Source organism: Oncorhynchus keta, unplaced genomic scaffold, assembly GCF_023373465.1.
Source record: "Oncorhynchus keta strain PuntledgeMale-10-30-2019 unplaced genomic scaffold, Oket_V2 Un_contig_1863_pilon_pilon, whole genome shotgun sequence".
Lineage (NCBI taxonomy): Eukaryota > Metazoa > Chordata > Actinopteri > Salmoniformes > Salmonidae > Oncorhynchus > Oncorhynchus keta.
Genome location: NW_026281022.1, coordinates 184,601 through 194,864, shown reverse-complemented (window position 1 = coordinate 194,864; position 10,264 = coordinate 184,601). Strand labels below are relative to the sequence as shown.

The window sequence follows — 10,264 nt, the reverse complement described above, 5'->3', positions numbered from 1 at the left end:
AAGTCTGGATGGGTGAATTTACAATCCTGTTTCAGCTGGTATTTACTCAGAAACTACATGGTGACAAGCTGCACTTCTTGGTACTTATTTTAAAGAATTCAATACAATTGGTAATGTGTATTGGTAATAGCACAAAAAACAACTATTTGAATGTGTTATTTCTAAGTACTCACCAGGGAGGTAGTGGACTATGAAAGTGATCCCAGAAATGTTCCATATGCACAAAAAGCTTATTTCTCTCATATTGTGTGCATACATTTCTCCTTAGCCAAGATAATCTATCCACCTGACAGGTGTGGCATATCATGAAGCTGATTAAACAGCATGATCATTACACAGGTGCACCTTGTGCTGAGGACAATAAAAGGTCACTCTAAAATGTTCAGTTTCGTCACAACACAATGTCACAGATGTCTCAAGTTTGAAGGAGTTTGCAATTGGCAGGCTGATTGCAGGAAGGTCCATCAGAGCTGTTGCCAGATAATAGAATGTTAATTTCTCTAACATAAGCTGCCTCCAACGTTATTTTAGAGAATTGGGCAGAATGTCCAACCGACCTCAACCTCAGACCATGTGTATGGCGGTTTGCTGATGTCAACGTTGTGAACAGAGTGCCCCATGGTGGCAGTGGGGTTATGGTATGGGCAGGCATAAGCCACAAACACAACTGCATTTTATCGATGGCAATTTGAATGCACAGGAGCACTGTAATGAGATCCCGAGGCCCATTTCTATTAAAATATATATAACTAACAGATGCATATCTGTATTCCCAGTCATGGGACATCCATAGATTAGGACCTAATTCATTTATTTCAATTGACAGATTTCCTCATATCAACTAACTCAGTAAAATATTTGAGATTGTTGCATTAATATTTCTGTTCAGTATATACTACTTCACAACCGTTAAGGACGGGGGGGCTGATTGGAGACTTCCATCTAAACTTTCTTCTATTCTCCATCTAAACTTTCTTCTATTCTCCAGAACCTGCTCGGCACAGAGAAATTATTTGCCAACTTTCCCCATTGTTCCCTGTATAAAGTGAATGCAAAACTATGATGGGGACTCATTCAAATGTTAATATCTCATAGTCTCTATAAATACAGTGTCTTCAATTTCGACATTTATAACAGCATACCACTTAGAAATGGGCATTATTTGGTCATGCTAGTGTTGAAATAAAGCATTGATTTGGGCAGATTTCAGTACATCTATTACTCTGGCCTGGGGTGGCAATTATGAGGACCCGTCTCCACTCTGTCGGATGTCTGCCACACTCTCAGGCACCCTCACTGTCATCCCTTCCAGGGACCTGGTGAGGCAGATCTGGCAACCCAGGCGGGACCTGGCAGAAAGAGAGAGGGGGGGGGGAGAAGAAAAAAAAGATTATGACAAACATATTTAAAAACATCACAAAGCTATGACCTAACCAAAATGGATCCACTTGAAATAATTGAAATTGGAGAGTGAGGAAGTAATCTTATTCAAGATGTGTTTACGGGGTAACGTTTGGGACAACAGAAGAGAAGTGGGCCAGTGTCACAAGGGGTTCAGTCAACACTCAGCTAATATGATTAGTGAGGTCGTGACTGTCACCCTTCTCCTCTTGCTCTGCCTAAACCGGCAACAGCAACACAGAACTCAAATCCCCTTCCGATTGGTTGGAAATCAGGCTAGCAACAGTACAAGGCAAACATGTGCCACTGTGTGTTTATCCCTCTGTTCTTGTTCCTCACAATGATTACCTCCTAATCTCAATATAAAGCAATGCTGAGCAGCATAACACTCTGGTTACACTGGTGGCAGTGTGTGTGTGTGTGTGTCATTTCACTTGTGCGTCCAATCAATGGGCCTCCAATTCGTGTGTGTGTCTCACGTGTCTGTGAGTCCGTAGGCCAGGTCCAGCATATCCATCTCCTCGTCAGTAATGGGGCCCAGTTTATTATACACGTCTTCCTCAAAGATCAGGTGACAGGTAGAACAGGCCAGTGTCCCCTCACATGCGCCTGAGAGACAGACAGAGAAACACACAGAGACAGACAGAGAGAGAGATCAAAACATCCCATAGAGTGAGAGAGCAGGTGAAACCTACAATAAACAACCGTATTAATTCACTTAACCACATTAACGTAACCCAACTCACCGAACCCATCAAAATCGAGGTCCTGGTCGATAATGACATCTAGGAGAGAGTCTCCAGGAGAGCCTTTGACAGAGATCTTCTCTCCATCTCGATTGGTGAAGTGGACCGTCACCTTATTGTCAGCTCTGCACAGGAACAGACACAAGGGTGCAATAACAGACAGTAGCTGTGGTCATGCTGGGGATTTGGAATACATTGGATTAACAAAACACTTTACAGATGCTCAAGGACTTTGCATTGTATGTGGGAAATGGGGAACTCCCATAGACTAGGTAACACCCTCTCAGGACTTCAGTTGCGAATGTACAGGCTGTTTTTGAAGGTCTATTGGTTTCGGGTTTCTGCAGACAGATCCAATGGCTTTAGCTTTGACATCTATACCAGGATGTGTTGAACAATATTTCTACAGTCGTTCCATACTCTACAGTGAGTAACTAGTCCCACAAGCAATCCAGCAATGTCCTAGTCCAACAACTGTTTAGAGATCCTGAACAAAGTCCTGGTTTGATGGCGCTTATCTGCCAGAATGATCAGTCAGTTGTACCTAGCTGTACAATGGTGACAGTTTGCAAATCAATTGATTTCCACATGATGAGATGTACATAAGGTTACAGGCAGTGTGTCATGGTTAATAAATTGATTAAATAGAACGGTGTGTTACTAAGGAAGTAGGTGGCAAGACAGCTGGTTAACCTTTGCTCATCATTTTCAACCAGAAGTGGATAACCGACCTCAGGAGTGACTGACTGACCTTTTCGTCACACTGCTGCAAGTTTGGAAGTTATAATTTCTTAGAAGTGTGTGTTTAATCATAACTATCTAGTTGGTTCGATCAAATACATCGAGTACTGACACACTGATTACGCAACAAGCCTTTCTGCTGAAGTTAGCCTTCGGTTATTGTTAACGTTAGCATTCTTCCTAACATTAACTAGTTAAGGTAGCCAATATGACTAACTAGCAAGTATCCTAACAAAGTGTGGATACCTTTATAGCTAGCAAGTTAAGTACGTTTGGGGAAATGATAGATGACACGATTCCTTACCTAAGAGGTTGTGTGTTGGTGCTAAAATCCCTTACACGACTACAGGCCATTCGCTGACCGGCCAATGATAAGTTCCCCGACGTTGTGTTTGTTGCTGAAATAAGTGCTTCAGCTCGTCGTAGAGAATTTTCTCGGAACGAAACATGAAATAGTCTTCTTGCCGATGTCATCAGAGCCATTGCTTGGAGATGACGTTCAAAATCTAGCTTAAACGGCGGGGAAGAGTCCGATTTCGCTTTGTATGAGACCGCTATACAGTACTGACAAAACAAGCTAAAATGGCCATATCTAGCCCTTTGCGTAACCAGCAGACACCGCTGCTCACGTTTATTGCATAACATCTTAGCTACTGCTATATGGAGGCCATACTGCTACACGATCACTTTGGAAATAAAACCTGAAATATACCTAATTCGTTTAAATTAAATAAGCTTAGCCTCTGGACTATTTCAAAGGCAAAGCGCAAGGTTTTACTTTTTTTATTTAAAGATCTCAAAATAACTTCCTGGAACAAATTCTGACATGCACTCTCACGTGACCTTACGTGGCCAATCACAAGAGTTTTCTTGGGGTCTTTTTCGGGGCAGTGAATCGTTTTCATGTTTTAAAATGTATTATATCATGTATTCCATAATGTATCCAAATGTTAGCGCATGGTGCATGATTATTTTGAAAACTAGTTTTAAGTTGTCTACTGTGGTCTTGAAAAGTACTCTTATCCTCAATATCTGCATATGAGCTGAAAGGGAAATTATTACTCAAAACTCATTATGGGAAGAATGAACTACCACAAGTCTCCTTTTCCATTCATACATACGATTCTATATGGTGTAGCACACCAGATATGTGTTATCATTTTAGTAGTTTACACAGGGCAGTTTAAATGGAATAAAGTCATTTGATCAAATGTTACTGATATAAAGAAAACGAATTCAATCAATACTGTTCGTGCTTGTGTGGAGTGGGTAACAAGTGCGCTATCTCACTTTATTAGCTGGATGCCTTGCCATACGTGACAAAGACTTCCAATGAAATCCCAAGTTAAAAAACATTGGGATATGGCAGCAATCCAAAATGTTTATAAAAAGGTGAAACAAGGTAAAGTCTTATTGCCAATTTATTTCTTTTTTAATGGGATTGCTGCTGTTTCACAATGTTCTTGAACTTAGGATTCCATTTGAACTGTTTGTGTTAATATCAGAGTGTACGCCCCTTATCATCTTTATTGCTGCTGCTGAATACTTATTGACTAGTGAGTCTTTCCTTTCCTCAAATCACTTTCTGAGTCTCCAGACCTCCACCTGTTCACCATACAGGTAAGTGAAATACAACTACGCACACTCAATACACACACACACAAAGATACACAGACTGAGCGTTGGCTAAATGGTGTATAGACAGTATATATATTATTTATAAAAGGAAAACGTATTTGACACAGACACACACAGTCAATGTAGGCTAGCTACTCACGTACTTAGAACCCAATGTTAAATAGACACTAAGGTCGAAACATTATCGAAGTGAAGGGAGAGGCCAAGGCACTGGTAAACTGGACAGGAACTGAGCACTTGGACTAAAAGGTAAGAGAGACAGTGAGACTTTTAGATTGAGAACAGTCACAGAGCACTAGCACAGCTGCGTTCACACTACAACCATCAGGTGAGATGACCTGTCTGAGTTAGGTAGATACAGTATATACATCCAGACACTATGTACATTTAGACACCACCATTCTCTCTCATCCACTTTTTCTCTTCTTTGCTTCTTGTCTTGTTAACAGGATGTTGACGTTTACGTTGTTGCTCCTGGCTTTGTCAAGTAAGAATCTGAAAGTTTTGAATGTTTCTTTTTTTTTTGACAGACGAGATTCCTCAAATTGAGAATAACTGGAATATTACAGTATAGGCTGCATACTCAAAATTACTACATTTCACTATATCAATGGACTGTAGTAATGTTGGACTTGTTCTTGACATTGATTCTGCTCTTGTGAACTTTGTTACAATAAATTCTTATCATTATAGACTATTTTCCTGGCACAGTGGTTAATAATTGTACCAATAGGGCAGCGCTTCATTCTCTATGTATGTTCTTATCTGATCAAAATAAGCGCATGCCTTGTATAACAAGGTCAAAGTTCAAGGGCAGTGTGTTTGTGGGCTGGCATGCATGCATGTAGGGTGTGTGTGCATGTGTGTGCGTGCATCAGTATGTTCATTTTTGCAAGTGTGTGTATGTATGAATCTGACCGTGCCTCCCCCACTTTTGCTCTAGATTATAATATTTACTGATTGTATGTTGTGTCCCCCCAGGTTTACATGCTGCCCCACTGAGGGATCATGTAGTGGCATCCCCTAGAGGTAGGCTTCAGGATCGCAAGGTCCCGGTTCTGCCCCGGAGCGTCCCAGTGGAGGAGCGCAGACAGGGAACAGAGCCCTCCAGACGCTTCCTCATGGACCTGAACACCGGCCTCGTCAAGGAACATATCAACGAGATGGACAGGAGAGTGGCACCAGGTACAGGGCATTGAAATGTTATTTTTTACAATTTGGGCTTTATATATTGTCTTTCTCCCCTGGACTCAGTAAGCACAGGTTTTCTAGCAGTCCTACAGACATTAGCTTTGGAAGCTAAGGCTTGCTGAAAACAGTGTAACTGATATGGGTGAAAACAGTGTTTAAGATATGGGTGAAAACAGTGTAACTGATATGGGTGAAAACAGTGTTTAAGATATGGGTGAAAACAGTGTAACTGATATGGGTGAAAACAGTGTAACTGATATGAGTGAAAACAGTGTTAAAGATATGGGTGAAAACAGTGTAACATATATTGTGTCTGTATATTTCTCTCTCTCTCTCTCCAGTGTACGTTCCTCCCTCTGTGGATGAGTTCAGACAGGGAACCGAGAACTCCCAGAAGACTCTGGTGGACATCAGGAGTGGACTCATCATCAAACCTGTCGGAGAGATGGAGAGAAGCATGATAATGACTCCTCAGGGTGAGAGAGTGTGTGTATTTGTAATAGAGAGAGAATATACTAAAATGTTCTTGAGCACTTAACCCATGTATTTCCTATCCAGAGCCTATGGAGGTCCCAGTCCCAGTCCAGAGGAGAGTGGGAGGATGGGTGAGGGCTGATGTTTTGCCCTGGAGCGTCCCAGTGGAGGAGCGCAGACAGGGAACAGAGCCCTCCAGACGCTTCCTCATGGACCTGAACACCGGCCTCGTCAAGGAACATATCAACGAGATGGACAGGAGAGTGGCACCAGGTACAGGGCATTGAAATGTTATTTTTTACAATTTGGGCTTTATATATTGTCTTTCTCCCCTGGACTCAGTAAGCACAGGTTTTCTAGCAGTCCTACAGACATTAGCTTTGGAAGCTAAGGCTTGCTGAAAACAGTGTAACTGATATGGGTGAAAACAGTGTTTAAGATATGGGTGAAAACAGTGTAACTGATATGGGTGAAAACAGTGTAACTGATATGGGTGAAAACAGTGTAACTGATATGAGTGAAAACAGTGTTAAAGATATGGGTGAAAACAGTGTAACTGATGTGGGTGAAAACAGTGTTAAAGATATGGGTGAAAACAGTGTAACTGATATGGGTGAAAACAGTGTAACTGATATGAGCGAAAACAGTGTTAAAGATATGGGTGAAAACAGTGTAACATATATTGTGTCTGTATATTTCTCTCTCTCTCTCTCTCTCTCCAGTGTACGTTCCTCCCTCTGTGGATGAGTTCAGACAGGGAACCGAGAACTCCCAGAAGACTCTGGTGGACATCAGGAGCGGACGCATCATCAAACCTGTCGGAGAGATGGAGAGAAGCATGATAATGACTCCTCAGGGTGAGAGAGTGTGTGTATTTGTAATAGAGAGAGAATATACTAAAATGTTCTTGAGCACTTAACCCATGTATTTCCTATCCAGAGCCTATGGAGGTCCCAGTCCCAGTCCAGAGGAGAGTGGGAGGATGGGTGAGGGCTGATGTTTTGCCCTGGAGCGTCCCAGTGGAGGAGCGCAGACAGGGAACAGAGCCCTCCAGACGCTTCCTCATGGACCTGAACACCGGCCTCGTCAAGGAACACGCCAGTGAGATGGACAGGAGAGTGGCACCAGGTACAGGGCTTTGAAATGTTACATTGTCCAGAAATGTTATTTATTTTTTACATTTTGGGTTTTATATATTGTCTTTCTCCCCTGCTCCTCTCCAGTGTACACTCCTTCCTCTGTGGATGAGTTCAGACAGGGAACCGAGAACTCCCAGAAAACTCTAGTGGACATCAGGAGCGGACACATCATCAGGCCTGTTGGAGAGATGGAGAGAAGCATGAAACAGACACCTCAGGATGAGAGAGACAGATTACAAAGTACAACAGATGTTTTTATTTTTGATATACACTAAATATATATATATAGATATTCGTATCCATATCTAAAAGCCTGTCCACTTGAATTGTTTATTCAGTGGCCCTCTCCTTCTCCCTGTAGATGTGAGGCTGGTCGAGGCTGAGGTCCGGAGCGTCCCAGTGGAGGAACGTAGACAGGGAACAGAGCCCTCCAGACGATTCATTATGAACCTGAACACCGGCCTAGTCAAGGAACACGTCAGCGAGATGGACAGGAGAGTGGCACCAGGTACAGGGCTTTGAAATGTTACATTTTTCTGAAATTGTAATCTCTAAAAAAGGAAATAACTATTGGAAGAAGTATTTAGGGTTATTTACACTGTGTGTACAAAATATTAAGAACACCTTCCTAATATTGAGTTGCACCCCCCGTTGTCCTCAGTACAGCCTCAATTCGTTGGGACATGGACTCTACAAGGTGTTAAAAGCATCCCACAGGGATCCTGGCCAATGTTGACTCCAATGCTTCCCACAGTTGTGTCAAGTTGGCTGGATTTCCTTTGGGTGGTGGACCATTGTTGATACACACAGGAAACTGTTGAGCGTGAAAAACCCAGCAGCATTGCAGTTCTTGACATAAACTGGTGCGCCTGGCACATACTACCATACCCGGTTCAAAGGCACTTAAATATTTTGCCGTGCCCATTCACACTCTGAATGGCACACATACACAACCCATGTCTTAATTGTCTCAAGACTTAAAAATCCGTCTTTAACCTGTCTCCTCCTCTTCATCTAAGCTGATTGAAGTGGATTTAACAAAGGGCATCAGAAAGGGGTCATAGCTTTCACCTGGATTCATCTGGTCAGTCTATGTCATGGTAAGGTGTTCATAATGTTTTGTACACTCAGGGTAAATTATATTTCTCTCTCTCCAGTGTACACTCCTTCCTCTGTGGATGAGTTCAGACAGGGAACCGAGAACTCCCAGAAAACTCTAGTGGACATCAGGAGCGGACGCATCATCAGGCCTGTTGGAGAGATGGAGAGAAGCATGAAACAGACACCTCAGGGTGAGAGTGTTTTTGTGTGCAGTATGTGTGTGTACAGTTTGTGTGTGTTTGTGTACTGAGGGAGTATGCTTGCTCTCCGTCTCCCTGTAGATGACAGGCTGCTGAGTGCTAAGGCTGAGACTCACTCAGAGAAAGAGTGTGTTGGTGAGGTCATCGATGGCCACTGCTATCAGTTCAACCCCAGACTAATGACCTTCAGTGAGGCAGAGGTGAAATATACACCCAGTCAGTCATATTCACTTTTCTCTGAAACAAACAGCTCTCCTAATATTTGTGTCTGTGTGTGCGTCCAGTCCTCCTGCAGCATTCTCTCCCCTCACGGACACCTGGCCTCCGTAACCAAAGGCGACCTGCACTCCCGCCTGGTCTCCATGGTGACCAGGGCCACCAAGAGTCCTGTCCTCACCTGGCTGGGTGGAGTCGTGAAGGTCAGTATTCCATCCCCCCCCTTCACTCTTGTTCAATCAGAATGTCTAATAGTAACCAAGCCATTTTCCAAGAGTTTTAATGGTGTGTGTGTGTGTGACCCCTGCAGGATAAGCAGTCAGAGTGGACCGACGGGTCCCCCTGGGGCTACAGTGATTGGATGCCCGGTCACCCAGACACACAGACAGACAAGCAGGCTTGTCTGGAGATGTTCAGAATTGGTGAGACTCATACCTTTAAAAAGTATTTAATATCTATATTGACAACCTTTGAAGTATTAACAACATAATATTTTCTAAGTCACAGTGTTATCAATAACAGGTTATATTGTGAAATGCTACCTTTGAGACTGTTGATAAATAAGGCTATAAATCATAAAAAGTCTGGGAAGGACCCAGATGAACTTGGTTTTGGTTATGAGAGCATGTTGTATTATAAGATTTATGTTCTTTCATGACCATAACATTCTGATACTGTTTTAATCAACAGGTCTATTACACACAATCAAAGTTAGATCCTTAAAATGGGGTTATATGGTATATGAGTGGTCCATTTAACAACATTGTCATTTGTTCCCTCTCCCAGATGAGAGCTGGTGGACAGCAGTGGACTGTGAACTGAAGAGAGCTTCCATCTGCTCCTTCCCCATGGCAGCATGAGAGGCCTGCACTAACTGTAGAATTAGAATAAGTAAAATGGACATTACAATTCACTATGAAAGGGACTTGTCACTTGATGGCAAGTTGGAACATGAAGTGTTCTATTCTGTCACCATCTTGAGTGACATTAAAAAACACATGGATTTTAAAAAAATATATCCATTCTACACATTCTGTTTCCATGCAGTAATCATGTGAACCATACAACATCTACATCCTGTTTGTATTAAGTTGTATGTCCTCCCTTCTTAAAATAAAAACGGAGCATTTTACATGGTGTGTCTCTTGTGTTCATTGAAATTAAAACAGCTGGAGATGTGTTCTGCCTGGAGCTGTTTCAATGACGCTTCAGCAACAGGTCCAAAGTCTTCCCCTACTCCAACTGTCTGAATACTGTTTGAATAGTATATACTGTATAATGAAATTAACTGGAACCAACTGATCCAAGCCGTATAATCCAGGTTTATGAATGAGACACTCCTGTATGGCAGGTAGTCATAAATAATAAAATAGGCTAGACTATCTACTTCCTGCCTATATCAACAAAAAGACTTCGG

General features: G+C 42.4%; 2 protein-coding genes across 2 annotated transcripts; one reads left to right on the top strand and one right to left on the bottom strand.

Annotated features, from left to right (window-relative positions):
* Positions 1 to 941: 941 nt before the first annotated feature.
* On the bottom strand, positions 942 to 3,701 carry LOC118363892 (adrenodoxin-like). Its single transcript, XM_052504015.1, has 4 exons — positions 3,193 to 3,701; positions 2,148 to 2,272; positions 1,881 to 2,010; positions 942 to 1,349 (listed from the first exon to the last, which is right to left on the bottom strand). The coding sequence occupies exons 1-4, from the start codon at positions 3,531 to 3,533 to the stop codon at positions 1,241 to 1,243; spliced, it is 705 nt and encodes a 234-aa protein (XP_052359975.1). The 5' UTR covers positions 3,534 to 3,701; the 3' UTR covers positions 942 to 1,240.
* Positions 3,702 to 4,752: 1,051 nt separating this feature from the next.
* Positions 4,753 to 9,979, top strand: LOC118363891 (uncharacterized). Its single transcript, XM_052504014.1, has 14 exons — positions 4,753 to 4,775; positions 4,976 to 5,013; positions 5,508 to 5,711; positions 6,059 to 6,193; positions 6,276 to 6,464; positions 6,914 to 7,048; positions 7,131 to 7,319; positions 7,415 to 7,570; positions 7,692 to 7,838; positions 8,488 to 8,622; positions 8,713 to 8,831; positions 8,916 to 9,050; positions 9,158 to 9,269; positions 9,634 to 9,979. The coding sequence occupies exons 2-14, from the start codon at positions 4,977 to 4,979 to the stop codon at positions 9,705 to 9,707; spliced, it is 1,767 nt and encodes a 588-aa protein (XP_052359974.1). The 5' UTR covers positions 4,753 to 4,775; position 4,976; the 3' UTR covers positions 9,708 to 9,979.
* The last annotated feature ends 285 nt before the right edge of the window (positions 9,980 to 10,264 follow it).